General features: G+C 42.7%; 1 protein-coding gene across 1 annotated transcript in view; it reads right to left on the bottom strand.

The window, feature by feature from the left end:
* The window catches only part of LOC124788687 (diuretic hormone receptor-like), a 358,447-nt gene that overhangs the window by 22,935 nt on the left and 312,012 nt on the right, over window positions 1–23,500 (bottom strand). Inside the window, exon 10 of the mRNA XM_047255969.1 lies at window positions 9,912–10,097. Coding sequence (XP_047111925.1) covers window positions 9,912–10,097 — 186 coding nt within the window. The remainder of the gene's footprint in view (window positions 1–9,911; window positions 10,098–23,500) is intronic.

The following is a 23,500-nucleotide window of genomic DNA, read 5'->3' on the forward strand; positions in this document are numbered from 1 at the left end:
CTCTTCAATGTAAAGTTGTACAGCCTCTTCCAATTCAGGGTGCAGTGTCTCCCTGGAGCACCACAGTCATGCCTGCTGATGGTGAGGGTATCCTTTCTCGAAGCCCTTGCTTAAGGGTAGGGGATGGAGTGGGACATTATGCAGAACGATCTTGATAAAGTGAGGAGCAGCTCTTCCATTACTGTGAGCTTCGTCATTCAGAAGGAGGATGTTGATGTATTCTGCAGACGTTTACTCCATATGTTGCTCTAATACTCATAGGCATGTGAATGAGGTTGAAACATGTCAGATGATGGACATCAAATAACATGAGATGATGTGACGCAACCGTCCTCCACCATGACTACCCTGCTGCATATCTACCGACCAAACATGTTTTCAAATGGCTCTAGCCTGGAAACGGCACATTGCTGGACATCGGTCCCCTTTTGGAATGTTATGTATTTACTCTCATCTTCAAGTAATAGATGTTTGTAATTGTAATAAGCGAAAATCTGCAATTTATGACCCTGATTCAATAATTTATATCCTGTCACTTTGAGCCATGTCCCCTGTAGACCTCGTCGCTGGTTTATCATTATTATTTGTGTATTTAACACTAATGGAGGTCAGATATGGTTTAATTAATGTTTAAACCATTACATGAATGTTTTACATGTTTCCAAAACCATTAATAACACGTCTCGCACTACTGCATTTTCTGCAGCAATAGCCGCAGCTGGCTGCAGTTGTAGAGAAGGAACCCAAGTCAGAGCAGCCCCAGCTGCACTTAGCAATACATCCTCATATGTAGGGCCTATATCCTGCGCTATAGCCATGCTATGCAATGATGGAGACATATACACATAAAACCAGAGTTCAGAAGAGTGATGATTTTTACCCGCAACTGTGGACTGCACAATATATCTTAAGCCCACTCTGCCCCCCCACCCAAAAAAAAAAAAGTTCACCAATACCACAAAGTTCCTGTCAAAAGAATATTTACATGTTCAGTTATCAGTAATGTACTGTAAAAAACAGAAACTGTTCAGTTAACATATCACGGATGAGTTTTCAGTTGTACACGTCTCTTTTCTTTTGCTGTGCACTTAATCCATAAGACCAGTGGCTCATTTGTCATTTCTCAATTTTTTTTCCTTGGAAAGCAATAGGTAAGAAAAATCCTTTTGAATTCGAGACAAAAACTAACCATCATTTATGACATATAAATTCGATTGCACCTTCCACCACTAGAGTTACTGTATACCTATCGATGCTTGAAAAGTTCCCGTATTTCTTTCCCTTTTAAATGAACTGGTAATACCTTGGTTTCTATTTATTGAGAGTAATTGGCAAGTGTTGTAATGTCTCTTGTGTATATTTATGGCCACAGTGGACACTTTGCAGAATGCTATTAGATTAATCATTGATTCTCTTAGTACTCTGAACACAGGATACTGACCTAAATGTAGCAGTATGTCAGAGTAGTATTTATTTGAACAAGCACGCTACAGGTGGTGGGCTTGGCCACTAAAGGCAGTGCTGGCTGTGCAAGGCAATGCAAGCCACCGGGGCTGGCCTTCCATTGCTCATGGCAAGCGCTACTATGTGTGTTGGGGCCAGAGGAAAGGAATCCCAGCAATGGAAACATACTTCCCCTCCTCATCCCTCATGGAGGCTGCAATCCCCTACCACACACCAACTCCCATCAGTGCCAAGGCCTCAGGTTTTTTGCCTCCATATGCAAAAGCAGCGTCTCGGATGACGGAATGAAGTGCACTATTCTTCATATGTTTGTCTTGGCTCGGTTCTGTGGATCAGTTTGTCTTCTTATAGTGCTAATGTGCATAAAGAGAATGATATATTTACATATTATTTAATATGTACCTTGCTGCTCATCATGGACAAGAAGATACGGTTTGGTAAAGCTGAGATGCACAGTCTCCTGCACAGGTCATCCTGAGAACTGTTTTGATTGCTTTCTGACATCTGCATATGCACTTCCCTTGCTGTTTTCTCATCTCTGCATAGTAAGTATTATTTCATTACTTTACCTTGCTATAGAAATGACAAGCTCACTTTAAGCCACAACTTATATCATCCGTAGCTCTATGTAACCTACATGTGTTCTGCAAGGACCTAAACGTGATTTCATGGGTGAAAGACAACGTAGTTCTTACGAAGCTACGTTAGGAAAATTTTGAAAACCTGTATTTGAGTAAGATAATGTGGAATGCGCATTACTAGTAGCAGAAGAGAGTTATTTTACAAACAAACCCATTGCAGCAGGTCCATTAACCTAAACATTGTACATATCACTAACACACACATTGAGCAGCAAGTGTTATTATGCGCATTTTAATTGTTTCAAGTAAGTCTAGCATAATTTTATATGCTATTTACTGTCACATTATTGTTTCCATTTAGGAAATATGGTATTTTTGCCTTGACACCCTGTCTAACAGAGATGAATTTAGAGCATTTACCACATACATAATAGCTATATGCAGCCCAAACTTCCTTTCCTAAGCAATTCTATTACATGTGTAACATCGGCATGCCATTTCACGATATATGGTGGTTACTGCTTCCATCATGTAACCCTCATCCTTGCTCCATTCAAGAATGGAGTGTGGAAAGAATCCCAGTTTCTCGTATTTTCTCTTTGTGGTCATTTTGTAAGACATATGTGGGAAGAAGCTGCATCTTACACAGTTCTCCACGGAACTCATCCTAGCGTCTACCACTCGAGTTTCTTTAGCACCTCCATAATATATTTATTAAAATGACCTCACCCCCCTTTAATTTTAGATTGACAGCTACACTGTATACTTGTTCAGTAAAGGGAATATACCGCATAGTACCTGTCTATTTGCAATGTCTTCGATGACTGTGATCCCTTACAGAAATCGTATGCTGAATAGTTAAACACCTCATTACAAAATGCATAATATGATGTGTTCTGGGCCACTGATCCATGTTCTGGGCTATGTGGCACATTTAAAACATAGTAACAATAATCCAGGTAAGCCGTTGTCCATTGTGTTATTTAGAGAGTATTGCCATCATGCCATTGATTCTTACACTTATAAAATAAGCAATGACACAATTTATAAAGAAAGGCTCATGCTGACTTACGTTTTTAATAAAAGTCTTCCATTTACCATTGCATTTCATACCCAAGGTTTACAGCCAGCAGATCTGATACTACAGTTCTGCTGTAACATTGCCACATCATCACTCTCTTCCCTAATAAGTCAGCTTTATTGTCATACCATCAATTTTGTGTCGAAATCAACGAATTCTGTACCAAAATCAATCAATTGTATATCTAAATCAGCCTTTTTACAATGGAAATTAGCGAAATTTATGTTGAAATCAGTCAATGTTATGTCGAAAGCAGTGAATCGGCCACCACTGACGCGCCCGTGGTCTACAGCCGAAGAAAGTGACTGAAACTATGATAACTGACTGAGTCCAGCAAACGCCAAGCAGTAGTATTAGTCATGGGAGTGTCGAGATGAAAAGTGTGTGGCCGCTACAGCTAGACATTACATCCTAGCTGGTTAGTTTAGATGTATGTGTTAACAGCAGTTCTGGTACTGTAATCGAAGTAACCTGTTTTTTGCTTAACAATCTAAGATATTACCAGTTAGCTATGGCTCCTATACATCTTTATATCCCTTTACCGGTGTGTTATCTCTCCAGAGGTAGTCAGTGACCCTAGAGAAAATGCGCTACTAAGTCATTAATCGCTCATTACCCACGTGACACCGCATCTCGCAGAGATGAACTTTGAGAATTTTCCACTTTTTTACTCTGCTAAATGTGGTTTGGTTTCCTCTGTATCCAGGCATAATACAGATTCCCCACCCAGCCGGAGCATCCATGAAGTACTTGTAGGTGCACTTCTTCCTCCAAATGTCCACCCACAAATATCCACAAAAACACAACGATAATTGCCAAAGCTAGCCCTTATAGGCACTAAATAACATGGACGTTGATGGAGGTGGAATACATTACACAGAAATGCACTGTACAGGAGTGTGTTGGCTTAAGCTATTTTATATACAGATTTATCCTTATTCTTGCAAAATCTGTCTGCATACCCATCATCGGAGATCTGAGGTAGAATTCAGAGGTGAATCTACTTGTGTTAGGTCTGGGATAAGAACCAGATTAGCACCTACCTTCTTTAGGTCTGTGTCTCGCTGGGAGATTGATTCACCCTTGTTAATTCCGAGACAGTATTGGGACTACCTGTGAAATACAGTCCCTGACACGCACACACACACACACACACACACACACACACACACACACACACACACACACACACACACACAAAACAACAGTGGAGTGGAAGTGGACTAGCATCACCACAATCCTTGTGCTATATTGTATATAAGGGCTTGCTTTGGCAGTTAGTATTCTGTGTTTGCAAACGTTTCCATGGTGGATATTCAGAAGAAGAAGTAGAAGAAGAAGAAGAGGAGGAAGAGGTGGAGGAGGAGGAGGAAGAGGAGGAAGAAGTGCTTCTGCAAGCACTTCGTAGAGATTCTGGCTGAATGATGAGTCTGTATTATGGTTGCATGCTAAAAAACCCAACCCAATTCTGGTAATATAACTGGATGGTAGATTCTTTAGGTTCATCTGGGCAAACAGCAGCGTCATGTCGGCTACAGTTGAATGAAAAAATGCAACGCTAATAACTGCATAGTAGTCACTTTCCTCTTATGTCATTAACCACCTGTGGAGACAAAAAGTATATAAACTGTTACTTCTCCAACAAATTATATTACTCCTCAGTTCATAAGAAGAAGAAGCAATGTACAGAATAAACTAAGCAGGTCTCTATTAAATAAATTGCTTCTTTAAGTACATTAATGAGGAAATTACAGTGACCAATGTCAAATATACTGAGGGAACTGAAGTACTTGACAAAAGAAGTTCACCACAAAGAAAGAAAACCGTCACTCAAAAAGGAACACGTTCTTGCTGATGCGAAACAAGGCTCGCAAATTATTTAATGTATGTGCTTTGATAGATATACACCCCTAAATTTTCGCTAAGTATATGTTTTTGAGGTAGAGTATATCAGTATTCATACAAAACACAAAAATATTGCTTATAGTAGTATGCAAGTATAATTGCAGATCTCAGATAGCGAATGAAAAACTACATTTGATGCCTACAGCTCAGATTAAATTGTCTGTATTATGTCGTGAAAAAAATCATCTTAGTTCTGCTAAAATCAGTATCAATGTCATCCGTACGCAGGATGCTTGGAAATATGAGACGGGCATTTGTGAGTATCCAAGGCTGAACCCATATAAATGTATTGGAAAACCCTTAGCAAGTCGAATAGAATGTTATGCTACTCTTACACAACACACTTCACACACAAAGAATATCACTTCTTGGTCGGCTTATGTGTTAATAATACGTAAAAAGTTTGTTTTTATTGATCTGTCGTGATGGTGTCATACATAAAATAACTTCTTTCGGCTAGCAGTCATGACCTCACTTTTCAAATAACGTGCGCGTTTCGCCTGGCTCCTGATGGTTTTAATGCTCTATACATCGTATACAGGCTCTCGAAATTGCATAAAAACGCTTCACAAAACTATGTTGTTTTTAGTACACAAAGACCTTCGCTGCGAGAGAGCATTGACTGAAATCAATGGGAAAGGTGAAAATTTGTGCCGGACTGGGTTTCGAAGCTGAGTCTCCTGCTTACTAAGCAGATGCTCTGACCACTGAGTCGCCCAGCGCAACGGTCATTGCAAATGCACGGGCTACCCTAACACACCTCCCATCAGATCCAAATTCTCAACTTATGCAAACACTAGAAAAGTAGTGCCCTTTGCCCATTAACATTATTACTAGCAGCATAATAACGCGAGTGAAGAGGAAAATGGGCAAACGGCACTAAATTTCTGGTGTGTGGATAAGTTGAAAATTTGGTTGTGAGTGGAGGCGTGCTAGGATAGTCAGTGGATTTGCAGTGACCAGTGTATCCAGATGGAATGGTGGTCAGCGCATCTGCCTAGAGAAGAACTAAAAACTTCAAGGTTTACCAATGACATTGTAATTCTGTGAGAGACATTAAAGGACTTGGAAGAGCAGTTGAACGGAATGACAGTGTCTTGAAAGCCGGATATAAGGTGAACAACAGCAAAAGCGAAACATGGATAAAGAAATAGAGTCGAATTAAATCAGGTGATGATGAGAGAGGTAGATTAGCAAACGAGACAGTTAAAGTAGTAGACGAGTTCTGCTATGGTCAAAGTAGAGAAGTTGTAAAATGTAAACTCGCAATGGCAGGAAAGGTATTTCTGAAGAACAGAAATCTGTTAACATCGAATATAGGTTTAAGCGTTACGAAGTCTTTTCTGAAGGTATTTGTTGGGAGTGTAGCCATGTGTGGAAGTGAAACATGGACGATAACAGTTTAGTTGAAAAGAGAATAGAAGCTTTCGAAATGTGGTGCTACAAAACAGTGCTGAAGATTAGATGGGGTCGATTACGCAAATAATGAGGATGTATTGAACAAAACTATGGAGACAAGGAATTTGTGGCAGAACTTGACCAAAAGAAGGGATCAGTTGATAGGACACATTCTGAGATATCAAGAGATGACTACTTTAGTACTGGACTGAAGTATAGATGGTAAACGTTGTAGAGCGAAACCTAGGTATGAATAAGGAAAGCAGATTCGGAAAGACGTAGTTATTCGGAGATGAAGAGGCTTGCATCAAGCCAGAGCTGCACCAAACCAGACTTTGGACTGAAGACCACAACAAAAATCACATCTGTTGAAAAAGAAATTTGGGACTAGACCAGTATTTTCCTGGACGAGCCTGAAAAACCGCCTAAAGACCAAAGTCAGGTTGAGCAGTATTGCAGACCATCAGTAATTAATCCGACGTGTCGGTTCTTTTCGAAAACTCACTCTCTCGCAAGCGCGCTGCGCATCAGGCTTCAACCGCATCCGCCACTTGTCTGACTGCCTTATTTGTGGAAAATCAACAGCGCAACAGAAATAATTGTTGAAGACACATCTTCTGTTATCTATTGAGGTGCATATCCCTGAAAGAGCACTTAATAATCAGTTTTCAGTCTTTACTAAGTAATAAGTTTGCGCCTCGTAGCTAAATTTTTCTTGGAGGAGGAAATTGTGAGAGCAGCTGCCTCTTCACTCTAGGCTGGTGGCAGACTGGCGGCCCAGCTTCACCGTTGCCAGCAGATGGGCCTTCCATATCTTGCGATTGCACCCAGCCCGTTAAGTAATACTGTAGCTGCACGGCAGTTGCACGTGTGAACTCCCAGCGGCGCAACTTCAAAGACGCATCTTTTGTCATGCCACAAAAAGTTCAATTTGCTTGTTCATTGTTACGCCACTTTCCTTCCTCTAAAGCGCCACAGTGGCTGCATTTCGGAATACAAGTATTCTGTCACAGTTATCTTCGAGTAATTGCTATCTGCATTCCATCCGACTTAAGAGTTTTCATTTTATTACTGAAAAAAGTCAAAAGAATGGTCGGCAGGTAGCCTACACTTTCGCAGTATCTGGAACTACAAGAACAACAACCCATGTTTAGTTCTATGTAGTAGTGTAAGTGAGCCTGTGTGTGTGTGTGTGTGTGTGTGTGTGTGTGTGTGTGTGTGTGTGTGTATGTGTGTTTTGTGTATGTGTGTGTTTCACAACCAGCGTTGTAGGCTTATCCCACCATCTTGAGAGATTTTTGGATGAATACATTAACTTAAAATGTAACCAAAAAAGCGAGTAGTATAACTTCACGATTTGTGAGACGAAGCACTACATAAATTGTGGATTACATGCGGGAAATAGCCAACGTGTGCGATGTGGCAGCTGTTAAACTAGAAAGTAGTTCTTCCAAATGCCTAGATTAACGAACACATTAAGATTATAAAATCTCGGAAGAGTGGGCTGTCTACTTGTTTACAGATGATACTTACGTGGCAGATATTCTTGCATGTCTGATTAAGATCCTGCTGCATAGTACCTGACCAATACAATTTTTTCTGCACCGCTGGTAAATATAAATCTCAGCGATAATCTATACCTAGAGATAATAACTTTCATTTTTGTCTCATCAGTTTCCTGTGGCCCACTCACACGTGCTTAATCTATAATCAAAGTATGTCTTTCATACGATTATCAATGTTTAGCTTTCGTTTTTGGTAATGTCCTGACTGACTCAACATCGCCCAGATCAGACCACTAAGGATAGAAACTTGAAACTTGGGTAGGCTGCTTATCTTATACCGCAGGCATCGTTTAAAAAGGTATTTTTTGAAGTTCTACCCCTAAGGGGGTGAAATATGGATGAAAGGTTTATTGGAAATTATGTCGCTGTTAAGGCAATTTTGAACTTAGAGCTACGAAGGTTGGTATCTCGTTTCTCGGTCAGAAATAAAAAAACAAGTGTTTCAGCATTGTTGGAAATTCAGACACTAAGCGGATGAAATATTGCTCCAAAGCTTTTTTTGAAAATAAATCATTGTTTAAGAGGAGCTAAAGCATTTTAAAGCTGCACGTCACTTCTCGGTAGGAAATAAAAAAATAAGTATTTCAGTTTTTTTAGAAATATAACCCATGAGGGGGTGAAGAAGGGGATGGAAAGTTTTATTAAAGCATTTCGTTATGAAAGCAGAATCGCCTTTTGGTCAGAAGTACATTCGTAAAAGACCACGCTTCTATGACATTAATTAGAGTGAAAAGCTTAGAAGGTGTTGCAATTTGTGAACTAAATCAAGGAAAGCCATTTAACAGTCACCTTGATAAATCGGCTTTGCCAGAATTGCATAGAAAAAGAAACGCATCTTTAATACATGTTTTTGTAAAATTTATTTTTATTGTAGTTTCTACACAAACGTGTCGTTACTGATGACAAAGTACATGCCACGCATGCCACGTTTAAATCCGATTCCATGTGCAGTAATACACGTCTGAGATGATAGAATTCAGCATCTAATTAAGACTGCCATTAGTAACTGTAGAACCACTGATCCAATTTGTCTCTTTCTTTTTTTGACTCGCTATGTGGAATTAAACACTTTTTGTAGCAGTTTCATTATGCAAAGGCCGGTAGCCTTCTACAATGTCACTATCTCTTTTATAGTGTGTACATTTACACATTAGCAGCGGGCGTAACAACACAAATTCGATTGAAGACGAAGAAAGAAAGAAAAGATCTGTGTAGTCAACACAGTCTACGCGAGCGAAGCAACGTGCGCTAAGCTAATCATTTATACTTCTTTGCTCATTTTTGTGATGATGAGAGCCAACAAAATGGACAAATACGGCCATCTTGTATGTGTTTCTTTATTGCACAGTCCCTACCATTGGTGTTTAATAATTAATTTGTTCAAGACTGACATTCATGTTTCATCTACGAGGATATTTCTGTGTTATCCGTTGCGCGAAATTTTTCATGTATGAAAACTTGGGACTCCCGGGAAGTCCAGACTGAACCAGACTTTAATCCGACAAGCTAATCTGAGTCTCACTACCATCCACTTGTAACCCGTATGCTAAAGTGATAAAAGTCATGGGAAAGCTCGTTCGGCCAAAATAACGTTGGAAAGCTTTTCACATGCATGAGCCGAGCACAAATGACATTTCCGCCAATGCACTACTCTTTTATACCTTGTGAACTCGAAACTACCGCCGTCTGTATATATGCATATAGCTGTCCCATGACTTTTGTCACTTCAGCGTACAAAGAGGTCAAAGAGTTACTGTTGTTTCTGAGCATTTTCAGCAACATGTGGAACCCCTGTATAGTAACGCCCAGTGCATGTAATTTTCTTACTATATCACACCTGGGAGTATAATGAAGGGAGCGTTGTAGAAACAGTGGTAAATGGTAGTCAGAGCGAGCAGGAGGAACCAGGAACCGCACCTGAGTCGAGATGAGAATCGCCCTGACGTAGATGTAGCCGTCAGACGAGAGGCCCTCCCTCGGGCCGGCGATGATCAGGATGTAGGTGATGCCCAGCAGCGGGATCAGCACCAACAGCGCCTTGCTCGCCTTCCGGTACTGCTGCGTCTCCACCGTGTTCGCCGACCGCAGCTTAGTGATCAGCACCTATGGACAGGCAGCGAGCACTGTGAAAACCACCTGTCGAATTGCGAACTGTGTCGTGATACATATCAACACACCGGTGCGCTCTTCTGGATGAAAGACAGGAACATATTGGTATGAGTGACGTCTGCTCTATCGCACATGTCAGCCAGAATAGTCATCACTCACTGTCAAGCAGCTGGGACAATATACACGAATAACTGGCGTGAAAGGAATGGGAAGGAATCGAGATGGAAAGAAATAATGACTTCCAGTCACACAGGGCATTGTGGCAATGCAATGCTGAGATTTGAAAATTTGTGTCGGACCGGGATCAAACCCAGATGCTTCGCTTCTCTAGAGCAGTTGATGAGCGGCGAGCATGAAGCTGGGAATTTGGGTCTGACACGAAGCGTGCCCGGATGGCTGAGGCAGTTTAAGCAACAGTTCTAGAGGCGCTGAGTATCAGCGTTCGAGTCTCGGTCCGGAACAAATTCTTTACTCTCGCCGTTGCTGCAATGCCCTCGGCGGCTGGAATTAATTACTTCTTTTCTGTCTGTTTCACATCCAGTTTCCATTTCCTGCCTTTAATCCCAATTATTCATCCAAAAGTCAGGAATAATTATAACACATGTTGAACCAAGTTAACAGTCGAAAGAGCGCAGAAAATGGACTGTAAACAAAACGAAAGAAGATCACCTCGTTACACCACAATTGGACACCACGTATTAGACGTTTCAAGCAATTTTGGTACCGTGGAAGCAAAGTAACGCACGATGGACTTATCAGATTAGCACGATGTCAGCTTCCATCTGGTATTTCGGTGGTTAGTAGCGACTGCAAATTTAATCACACGCAGTCGGAAAATTTTCAGACTTTTAATTTTTTTATTTTCTTTTAACGGGGAATCGTCGGCAGAGAGAGGAAGACTCCCACGGAAACGGTATAAGGTTTAGAGCTTTGAATGTATGTCTAGACTGAGTTTTATGCACCTTTTTCGATGAAAATACAGGCTTATTATATTCAGTAGTTAAAAGAAGTAATGTAAATGTAACCACTGTGTATTAGACAAGAATTTCAGTCCTAACAAAGTTCAGTTCGCATCTGCTCGCTTCATTAGTTTAATATATTGTCTTCACTCTGTTCTGGAAATTTCGTTGCTAAATATTAGAGGAAATCTCTAGTTGGACCACTACTGTTTCTCATCATGCACTTTTCTTCCTTCCTTTATTTTTTTCATTTCCTGCAGTGTATTTGGGCAACGGCCTTGCCGCAGTGGTTACACCGGTTCCCGTGAGATCACCGAAGTTAAGCGCTGTCGGACGTGGTCGGCACTTGGATCGGTGACTATCCAGGCCGCCATGAGCTGTTGCCATTTTTCGGGATGCACTCATCCTCGTGATGCCAATTGAGGAGCTACTCGACCGAATGGCAGCGGCTTCGGTCAAGAATACCATCATAACGGCCGGGAGAGCGGTGTGCTGACCACACGCCCCTCCTATCCGCATCCTCTACTGAGGATGACACGGCGGTCGGGTGGCCCCGGTAGGCCACTCGTGGCCTGAAGACGGAGTGAGTGCAGTGTATTTGGTAACGTTACGAGAATTAGTTACGAATGAACTTATTAATATATTGTAAGCTTCTAACAACTTTTCTTCGATATGTAACAGCGTGGGCATGGACTGCCGAAAGATGGTGTTGTTGGATAAAGCAGACGTGCACGAGGAACAATGTTCTGAAACAGAGCAGGCGAGGAGTTAATAATAATTGCCATAGGAGAGCAGAGGCGGAACCATAATATACCTGACATAGACTGAAAGAAAATGAGTATTGTAAAGTGTCAAAATTAAATCCTAGGTATATTTTATTTACTTTTAAGCGAAAATTTTACATAGTTATAAATGTTATATGCAATACGTGAATTTTTGTTTTACTTAAGATCCATATAGTATGCTACTTAACGCATCCAGTACAATAAAACTTTATACTTTTTCTGTCATGTCCGCAAACTGTTTTCATGCCAAGACACTGAATGAATACGTGTAAGCGTTATTTAAGAACAAGCCCATGAAATACGACGTCTTCCTAACGCTATGCAAGTGGACTATAAATGCACTCCTGGAAATGGATAAAAGAACACATTGACACCGGTGTGTCAGACCCACCATACTTGCTCCGGACACTGCGAGAGGGCTGTACAAGCAATGATCACACGCACGGCACAGCGGACACACCAGGAACCGCGGTGTTGGCCGTCGAATGGCGCTAGCTGCGCAGCATTTGTGCACCGCCGCCGTCAGTGTCAGCCAGTTTGCCGTGGCATACGGAGCTCCATCGCAGTCTTTAACACTGGTAGCATGCCGCGACAGCATGGACGTGAACCGTATGTGCAGTTGACGGACTTTGAGCGAGGGCGTATAGTGGGCATGCGGGAAGCCGGGTGGACGTACCGCCGAATTGCTCAACACGTGGGGCGTGAGGTCTCCACAGTACATCGATGTTGTCGCGAGTGGTCGGTGGAAGGTGCACGTGCCCGTCGACCTGGGACCGGACCGCAGCGACACACGGATGCACGCCAAGACCGTAGGATCCTACGCAGTGCCGTAGGGGACCGCACCGCCACTTCCCAGCAAATTAGGGACACTGTTGTTCCTGGGGTATCGGCGAGGACCATTCGCAACCGTCTCCATGAAGCTGGGCTACGGTCCCTCACACCGTTAGGCCGTCTTCCGCTCACGCCCCAACATCGTGCAGCCCGCCTCCAGTGGTGTCGCGACAGGCGTGAATGGAGGGACGAATGGAGACGTGTCGTCTTCAGCGATGAGAGTCGCTTCTGCCTTGGTGCCAATGATGGTCGTATGCGTGTTTGGCGCCGTGCAGGTGAGCGCCACAATCAGGACTGCATACGACCGAGGCACATAGGGCCAACACCCGGCATCATGGTGTGGGGAGCGATCTCCTACACTGGCCGTACACCACTGGTGATCGTCGAGGGGACACTGAATAGTGCACGGTACATCCAAACCGTCATCGAACCCATCGTTCTACCATTCCTAGACCGGCAAGGGAACTTGCTGTTCCAACAGGACAATGCACGTCCGCATGTATCCCGTGCCACCCAACGTGCTCTAGAAGGTGTAAGTCAACTACCCTGGCCAGCAAGATCTCCGGATCTGTCCCCCATTGAGCATGTTTGGGACTGAATGAAGCGTCGTCTCACGCGGTCTGCACGTCCAGCACGAACGCTGGTCCAACTGAGGCGCCAGGTGGAAATGGCATGGCAAGCCGTTCCACAGGACTACATCCAGCATCTCTACGATCGTCTCCATGGGAGAATAGCAGCCTGCATTGCTGTGAAAGGTGGATATACACTGTACTAGTGCCGACAATGTGCATGCTCTGTTGCCTGTGTCTATGTGCCTGTGGTTCTGTCAGTGTGATCATGTGATGTATCTGACCCCAGGAATGTGTCAATAAAGTTTCCCCTTCCTGGGACAATGAATTCACGGTGTTCTTATTTCAATTTCCAGGAGTGTAGAGCACGGTTACGGGACAAATTCGGGAGGAGTCCATCCGCGATTCTATACATCGCATGCGCGAACAGGAAAAGACTTGATATGATGTTTACGTCGAAAAGCGAGAGGACAGGGTTCACAGAAACTCGGTAAGAGTGTTGTCAATTCATTTTATCACTCTTTCCCCTACATGTGCGTAACTATAACTACTGCAAATTCATCAGAGAAAGTTTCATAGTGATAAGATCGTAAAGAAATCCACTCACGCTCGTTAGCACACGTGGAAAGCTGCCCACACTAAAAGAAGATATTCTTGATTCGAAAGCTAATATTTACGGCTGCTGAAGCCATGCCTCTCCGAAACCGTCGTCTAATAATTTATTAAGCAATGGAGAAACAGGCCGTCGGCAAAGAATAGTTCTGAACCCTATAACGGTTCTTAGATTTAGGTATGCTCTCGTTCTGAAGGTAATTAAGTCTTAGATAAAAAATATACATTGTTTCGACATACCCAATTGTTAGACAATGAACTATATCCAGCGTTTTTCCGGTCATTAAGTACCAACAATGAAATTTTAAAATATCCATCTACAGCTGCAACGAGTTTTTAATTGAACTGAAGCCGTTGCCCAGCCACAAACAGCCTTAGATCTGGAGTATGTAGAAGTCAGATGGCGGCAAATACGAGGGGTATCCACAAAGTACATTACGTTTTGGAATTAAAAATAAATAAAGTATTGGAAATTTTTTTTATTATATACAGATGAAAGCCACACTTAAATACTACTTTTCTGCATAGTTGCTATTTAAATTAAGGCACTTATCGTAGCGATGGACGAGCTTGGAAATTCCTTCGTCGTAAAATTCGGCCGGCTGTGCCTTCAACCACGTGGTTACGTCTTCTTGAAGCTGTGCGTCGTCATCAAAACGCTGCATAGCCAACCACTTCTTCATTGCTGAGAATAAGTAGAAGTCGCTCGGTGCAAGGTCGGGATTGTACGGCGGATGAGGAAACAACTCCCTCTTAAAAGATTCGAGAACTTCACGCGTGGTATTTGCCGTGTGGGCCCGGGCGTTGTCGTGAATCAGCAAGATCTTTGAGACCAACTTTCGCCTGCGCTTGTTTTGTATTGCTATTCTGAGGTTGTGCAGAGTTTAGCAATACCTTTGAGAGTTTATTGTAGTGCCTCTTTCCAGGAAACCCACAAATATCACACCTTTTCTGTCCCAAGGGAGGTAACCACGTGGTTGAAGGCGCAGGCGGCCGAATTTTACGACGAAGGAATTTCCAAGCTCGTCCATCGCTACGATAAGTGCCTTAATTTAAATGGCAACTATGTAGAAAAGTAGTATTTAAGTGTGGCTTTCATTTGCATATAATAAAAAAATTTTCCAATACTTTCTTTATTTTTAATTCCCAAACGTAATGTACTTTGTGGATAGCCCTCGTATCCTGAATTTCATTAATTTGTAACTCATATCCGCAGTGCCCCGTTAACCCATGTGGAGGCCCGGGCCAAGAAGAAATGTGTGGCCGCTACTTCCTTCATGTAGGCCTAATGCGTTTCTGTGGAAGTACAACAGCAAAGGTAAGGGAATGCACGTACTTCCACGACATCAACCATGCCGTATTAGACGATGTTACTATATCAGTGACATTTAATAAAACACAAAAAGTTACCCTATTATGCAAATACAACAAATAAAAAATGAGTACGTCCAAAACGTCTTTCCCTCGCTTTCGTCTTAGAGAAGTCTATCACATCCTGATAGTCAAGACAATTGCTCACTTCATGTTCAGTTGATAACAAGGTACCCCATCGACCCAATTAATTTTCCGTGTTCTTCTGTAGTACGTCCATCTTTGACCCTCATACAAGGCTAGGCTCTAGCCAAATGTCTTCAAAAAAAGACTTCCTAAAACTTAGAATTTATATTCGGTGTCAACAAATTTCTCCTTTCTATAAAAGTTTTTCATTCTATTTCCAATCTGCTTTTGAATCATTTCTACTTCACCCGTCGTCAGTTATCTCGCTGTTCAAACAGTCTAAACCGAGTTCATGTATTATAGATGCTTACGTTTTTGAAGAAATTTTAAAATATTGTGCATTCTTACATCATCGATCTTGCTTCTCTGTTACTTTATGCTCTATTTTATTGGTGTTTTTATGTAATTTCAGTCACGTGTACAACTTTTAATACTTCAGTATTGCACATAATTATTTAATGTCCACTTCTTTGGATTCGGACAAGACTGCCATTTTTGACTTGGAAGTTCATTGACTTGTATGCTGTACGTCACTTGTTGTCCTTGTGTCAATGTGCCTTCATATTTTTATCTTGTTACAACTTCTGATTTTATATTATATTGTCAAATTTGGTATCCTGTAGGAACTTACATTAAGGCATGTATGACTTGTGATACATCTGTGATGATTTTCGTGAGTATTTTGATCGCTTTAACGTCTTTTGCCACTTTCCTTACTTCGCTTGACATTGTCACATTGACAGATTTTGTTTGTTGTACAGATACCGTTGATGATGGTTTACAGCTGAAGCCGGTAGCAAAGTAAAATAACATTATTACAGACAGCACAGTGTTTTGCATATTTGAAAATTTGTACACGATGTTGGCCACCACCCTAGCATGATTACCCTTACTTTACTGTTTTTGATATTAAAATTTCAAGATGATATCTATTCCGTTCAACTTACCTTCGACGTACTTTTTCGTGACTGACATAATTATAAAATCATCAGCAGATGAAGTTTTCCTTCTCGGCTTCCGTTACTGCTTGTGCAGCAGAATGAGATATCGGTAACGAGTAAGAGATTATCTGTTTATTCTTTGGAGGCGGATCTCTGACTTCTTAATATTTGTTGATAAATGTAGTTCTGTGACGAGAAACAAATTTTGTTGTCGATCTAATACACTCCATCATAATATATACTGACGACGAAACTTTTTTTTTTTTTTTTTTGCCGAAATCCGAGACGGAGAGAACCGAGAAGGCAAGGTCAAAACAACAAAGGCGACCAGGACTACAAGAAAAGCGAAGCGTTTCTCCTACAGCGCACCAAAGTACTGCTGAATCATCGTAATACACTCCTGGAAATGGAAAAAAGAACACATTGACACCGGTGTGTCAGACCCACCATACTTGCTCCGGACACTGCGAGAGGGCTGTACAAGCAATGATCACACGCACGGCACAGCGGACACACCAGGAACCGCCGTGTTGGCCGTCGAATGGCGCTAGCTGCGCAGCATTTGTGCACCGCCGCCGTCAGTGTCAGCCAGTTTGCCGTGGCATACGGAGCTCCATCGCAGTCTTTAACACTGGTAGCATGCCGCGACAGCGTGGACGTGAACCGTATGTGCAGTTGACGGACTTTGAGCGAGGGCGTATAGTGGGCATGCGGGAGGCCGGGTGGACGTACCGCCGAATTGCTCAACACGTGGGGCGTGAGGTCTCCACAGTACATCGATGTTGTCGCCAGTGGTCGGCGGAAGGTGCACGTGCCCGTCGACCTGGGACCGGACCGCAGCGACGCACGGATGCATGCCAAGACCGTAGGATCCTACGCAGTGCCGTAGGGGACCGCACCGTCACTTCCCAGCAAATTAGGGACACTGTTGCTCCTGGGGTATCGGCGAGGACCATTCGCAACCGTCTCCATGAAGCTGGGCTACGGTCCCGCACACCGTTAGGCCGTCTTCCGCTCACGCCCCAACATCGTGCAGCCCGCCTCCAGTGGTGCGACAGGCGTGAATGGAGGGACGAATGGAGACGTGTCGTCTTCAGCGATGAGAGTCGCTTCTGCCATGGTGCCAATGATGGTCGTATGCGTGTTTGGCGCCGTGCAGGTGAGCGCCACAATCAGGACTGCATACGACCGAGGCACACAGGGCCAACACCCGGCATCATGGTGTGGGGAGCGATCTCCTACACTGGCCGTACACCACTGGTGATCGTCGAGGGGACACTGAATAGTGCACGGTACATCCAAACCGTCATCGAACCCATCGTTCTACCATTCCTAGACCGGCAAGGGAACTTGCTGTTCCAACAGGACAATGCACGTCCGCATGTATCCCGTGCCACCCAACGTGCTCTAGAAGGTGTAAGTCAACTACCCTGGCCAGCAAGATCTCCGGATCTGTCCCCCATTGAGCATGTTTGGGACTGGATGAAGCGTCGTCTCACGCGGTCTGCACGTCCAGCACGAACGCTGGTCCAACTGAGGCGCCAGGTGGAAATGGCATGGCAAGCCGTTCCACAGGACTACATCCAGCATCTCTACGATCGTCTCCATGGGAGAATAGCAGCCTGCATTGCTGCGAAAGGTGGATATACACTGTACTAGTGCCGACATTGTGCATGCTCTGTTGCCTGTGCCTATGTGCCTGTGGTTCTGTCAGTGTGATCATGTGATGTATCTGACCCCAGGAATGTGTCAATAAAGTTTCCCCTTCCTGGGACAATGAATTCATGGTGTTCTTATTTCAATTTCCAGGAGTGTACTTTCATAGTCCTACGGAGGCTCTATGGCAGTAATCAAGTAATTTGATTCTCAGACTGTAAGCACAGTCTGCTTTAGTAGGTTACCAAGAGAGACATGAACAGTCGTGAAATAAACGTTTAAAACAGCCGAATCTCACTGATTCAGCGCCATAAAGGGTGACTTATTCGTGAAGAAAGACTTTTTAACGTTTATAACTGCGGCTTGCACCACTGAAATCAAGAGAATGTAAACACATATTTAATGCATGAGGAGCATATATTTCGATTCTTAACTGTTATTATGACAGCCACTTCGCTTCTTATATTCTTACACTACACTCGACTTTCCAGTGCACAAATAGTTTTGTAAAGCGAATGTTTATAAGATTCTTGCCGTTTGTGGGCCAGATGTAGTAACAGTGGTGGTATTGGTTTCTTCTGTGTTGGGAAAAAAGGTTTTTTTTTCACGTCTGCGTGATTTTATCTTCAGCTACAGTGTGGATGGCTTATTTTGTACATTAAATAATTAGACATCGCACTCCATACGAGTTTCCTATGTTTCGAATGTACTGATTTGACTGGATGTGTAGCAAACAAAACTTCAAGTTGTTAAGACGATATACGACTTGTTTCCGCGAATGTCAAGTCTTCTGCTGCTTATCCTTCAGTAAATATCTGTAGGTTACAAGAGCTTCGAACATGAACTGTTGTGTAACGTACCGTTTCATACTCCCAGGATCCTTAAAAAACTGAAGAAAGACAAATATGGTGTCATATTTCAGTTATTGTCGATTTTTATAGTACTACGTACAGCGAGGGGTGCGGGAAGCGGGCAGCGAACACTACGGCTGCTGACGGGTGAGGCGGGGTGTGAGGAGGGGAACAAGCTCCGCCTACTTCTACTGCAAGCGCGCAGTACAGCCAACACACACAAAAACCGTTATGTGTAGAACAGAGTTAATCGTCAGTTAAAAACTTCGTACTATCGAAATTGAGATCACTGTTTATACTGACATATTAAATAAAGACATTAACGTCCTACGTTATCAGTTACCGTATCAAAATAAAGAAATCGAAGAAATGTATGATGAAATAAAAAAAATTATTCAGATAGTGAATGGACAAAAATTTAATAGTCATGGGTGACTGGAATTCGGCAGTAGGAAAAGGGAGAGAAGGAATTGTAGTAGGTGAATATGGATTGGGGCTAAGAAATGAAAGAGGAAGCCGCCTGGTAGAACTTTCCACACAGCACAACTTAATCATAGCTAACACTTGGTTCAACAAGCATAAAGGAAGGTTGTATACATGAAAGAAGCCTGGAGATACTGACAGGCTTCAGGTAGATTATATTATGGTAAGACAGAGATTTAGGAACCAGGTTTTAAATTGTAAGACATTTACAGGGGCAGATGTGGACTATGACCACAATCTATTGGTTATGAACTGTAGATTAAAACTGAAGAAACTGCAAAAAGGTGGGAATTTAAGGAGATGGGACCTGGATAAACTGACTAAACAAGAGGTTGTACAGAGTTTCAGGGACAGTGTAAGGGAACAATTGACAGGAATGGGGGAAAGAAGTACAGTAGAAGAAGAATGGGCAGCTCTGAGGGATGAAATAGTGAAGGCAGCAGAGGATCAAGTAGGTAAAAAGACGAGGGCTAGTAGAAATCCTTGGGTAACAGAAGAAATATTGAATTTAATTGATGAAAGGAGAAAATACAAAAATGCAGTAAATGAAGCAGGCAAAAAGGAATACAAACGTCTCAAAAATGAGATCGACAGGAAGTGCGAAATGGCTAAGCAGGGATGGCTAGAGGACAAATGTAAGGATGTAGAGGCTTATCTCACTAGGGGTAAGATAGGTACTGCCTACAGCAAAATTAAAGACACCTTTGGAGAGAAGAGAACCACTTGTATGAATTTCAAGAGCTCAGATGGAAACCCAGTTCTAAACAAAGAAGGGAAAGCAGAAAGGTGGAAGGAGTATATAGAGGGTCTATACAAGGGCGATGTACTTGAGGACAATATTATGGAAATGGAAGAGGATGTAAATGAAGATGAAATGGGAGATACGATACTGCGTGAAGAGTTTGACAGAACACTGAAAGACCTGAGTCGAAACAAGGCCTCGGGATTAGACAACATTCCATTAGAACTACTGACGGCCTTGGGAGAGCCAGTCCTGACAAAACTCTACCATCTGGTGAGCAAGATGTATGAGACAGGTGAAATACCCTCAGACTTCAAGAAGAATATAATAATTTCAATCCCAAAGAAAGCAGATGCTCACAGATGTGAAAATTACCGAACGATCAGTTTAATAAGTCACGGACACAAAACACTAACGCGAATTCTTTACAGACGAATGGAAAAACTGGTAGAAGTCGACCTCGGGGAAGATCAGTTTGGATTCCGTAGAAATGTTGGAACACGTGAGGCAATACTGACTCTACGACTTATCTTAGAAGCTAGATTAAGGAAAGGCAAACCTACGTTTCTGGCATTTGTAGACTTGGAGAAAGCTTTTGACAATGTTGACTGGAATACTCTCTTTCAAATTCAGAAGGTGGCAGGAGTAAAATACAGGGAGCGAAAGGCTATTTACAATTTGTACAGAAACCAGATGGCAGTTATAAGAGTCGAGGGACATGAAAGGGAAGCAGTGGATGGGAAGGGAGTGAGACAGGGCTGTAGACTGTCCCCGATGTTATTCAATCTGTATATTGAGCAAGCAGTGAAGGAAACAAAAGAAAAATTGGGAGTAGGCATTAAAATCCATGGAGAAGAAATAAAAACTTTGGGGTTCGCCGATGACATTGTAATTCTGTCAGAGAAAGCAAAGGACCTGGAGGAGCAGCTGAACGGAATGGATAGTGTCTTGAAAGGATGATATAAGATGAATATCAACAAAAACAAAACGAGGATAATAGAATATAGTCGAATTAAGTCGGGTGACGCTGAGGGAATTAGATTAGGAAATGAGACACTTAAAGTCGTAGAGGAGTTTTCTTATTTGGGAGCAAAATAACTGATGATGGTCAAAGTAGAGAAGATGTAGACTGACAATGCCAAGGAAAGCGTTTCTGAAGAAGAGATATTTGTTAACATCGAATATAGATTTAAGTCGTTTCTGAAAGTATTTTTGTGTAGTGTAGCCAAGTATGGAAGTGAAACATGGACGATAAATAGTTTAGACAAGAATTTTTCGAAATGTGGTGCTACAGAAGAATGCTGAAGTTTAGATGGGTAGATCACATAACTAATGAGAAGGTATTGAACAGAATTGGGGAGAAGAGGAGTTTGTGGCACAACGTGACTAGAAGATGGGATCGGTTGGTAAGACATGTTCTGAGGCATCAAGGGATCACCAATTTAGTATTGGAGGGCAGCGTGGAGGGTAAAAGTCGTAGAGAGCGACCAAGAGATGAATACACTAAGTAGATTCAGAGGGATGTAGGTTGCAGTAGGTACTGGCAGATGAAGAAGCTTGCACAGTATAGAGTAGCATGGAGAGGTGCATCATACCCGTCTCCGGACTGAAGACCACAACAACAACAACAACAACAACAAAATAAATGCAGAATTAGAAGTAGGTAAAAGAACAGTTCACGACACCAGAAATGGAAGATACTAACTTACTGTTTATTTTTTATAGATTTACTGGATGCCACACATTTCAGCAAAGCTGTAATGACATTCAACACAAATGAATAATAAAACAAGAATGAAACAGGCCAATTTTGCTGAACCTTCTGATAATTCCGATGCACTAACAGTTTCACTTTCGTACGCAATCGTTTCCTCTGATTTGTCACTGGTATCTGAAGTGCCGACGTCGACAGTGAGGTTGTCAGTGGCTATTTCCATCACAACGCCATGCCTCCTGTGCTCCCGCTCAAGGTGTTGTACCTTTTTGCAGTTACCCTTTCAGTCTCCTTCTAATCTCTTTTTCCTCAGTAACAGCCTGGAAACAAGCGCTTGCAAGAGTCAGCAGATTTTCAGATGACATGTCACCTGTAATGTGGCCCTCCGAAAGAGTCGAATTGCATTTGAGTATTTTCAGAAATGGGTTAGTGTACGATCAGTCATTACTATAAGTATCTGTCTTTCTGCTGGCTCTATCAGTAAAAAGAGTACACATTTCAGATGAATTATAACCAAATGTGGAGCTATTTAGAAATATTCTCTAATAGGATTGTAACTGAAACTAATCCCTTCTTTCTAGGAGTTCCTGGGGTCTGTGTGATTCCTGGCAAATTCTGTAACTCCCGCAATACTACGCAGGCTCTTCCCAGTGTGCGTCGCAGCTCTGGGGAGAGACTGACAAATCGGGTAAAACAGTGATTTTTATATTTTTTCATCATCGCAGCACTTCATTACATTTATCATCATTTTACGACAAGCGGTCCTTACAGCTGGATTCTTTTTCCGAACTGGAGTCGACGGTAACTCCCTCGATGGGCCGGCAACCGGATCATCACTCATTTAAAAGCAGTGAAAACACAGCTACTACACACTGACAGCAACAGCACAGCTAAGCGACCGACGTAGCATGCAAAAAAGCAGACAACAAATGCAGTCTACGACGCACAGTTGGCAACACGTACAAATCGCCACGCCACGCCACGAAATCTCCCGACTGCTGCCGACAGTTTCCGGTCCGGATCTAGCGGACCCGCATGCCAACTTATAGTTCCCATAGAGTAAAAATCAATAGAAATGACACTATTCGCTGTCAGATAGGCACTTCCGCAAAGTATGACAATAATGAGCAGGAGTGTCGTGACTGTGTTTGTTAGACTGTGATATAAGTGGAACGACGCACATTCTTTGTCTTCCGTCGCTGTTTAAATTAAAGCTTTTCTTCGCTTGTAACGATAATACGCGCTATTCCGGAATGCTACTGCGAATGCTCTAGCGCCAGTAGCTAGTGCTGCCATCGGACGGTTGTTCATTGTACTACTCAGACTAGCGATCTTCAGATTAGCCGATTCGTGGTAGTTGATGGCGCGCCGACGGTGGATTGGATGTGGCGGACAGTACGGTAGCACAATTACACGGCCTACAGAGGAAATGTTCGAGAGGAAGCGCAAACATTACAGTCTTCGTCGCGGAAGTTGAAAAGTTGGCAGACACTGCGGAACTCGACGTTTATAAATACCGTATAAGGAGATTACAAGGTGTCATGCACCGGCTCACCAACATGGATGTGCGGATCCGTTACGTGGTAGACGATGACGAATACGAGGCAGACGTTCGAGAATGCGAAGAGTATACAGACGCCGTAAAAAGTGCTATTTCTTGAATGTCGCACGAGACAGAACAGCTCGAAAAATCTGTAGCAAACATAAACATTACAGTTAATCCCACACTACAGTGTGTAGCAATGAGTGTTCCTTCA

This window comes from Schistocerca piceifrons, chromosome 3 (assembly GCF_021461385.2).
Source record: "Schistocerca piceifrons isolate TAMUIC-IGC-003096 chromosome 3, iqSchPice1.1, whole genome shotgun sequence".
In the NCBI taxonomy this organism is placed as follows: domain Eukaryota; kingdom Metazoa; phylum Arthropoda; class Insecta; order Orthoptera; family Acrididae; genus Schistocerca; species Schistocerca piceifrons.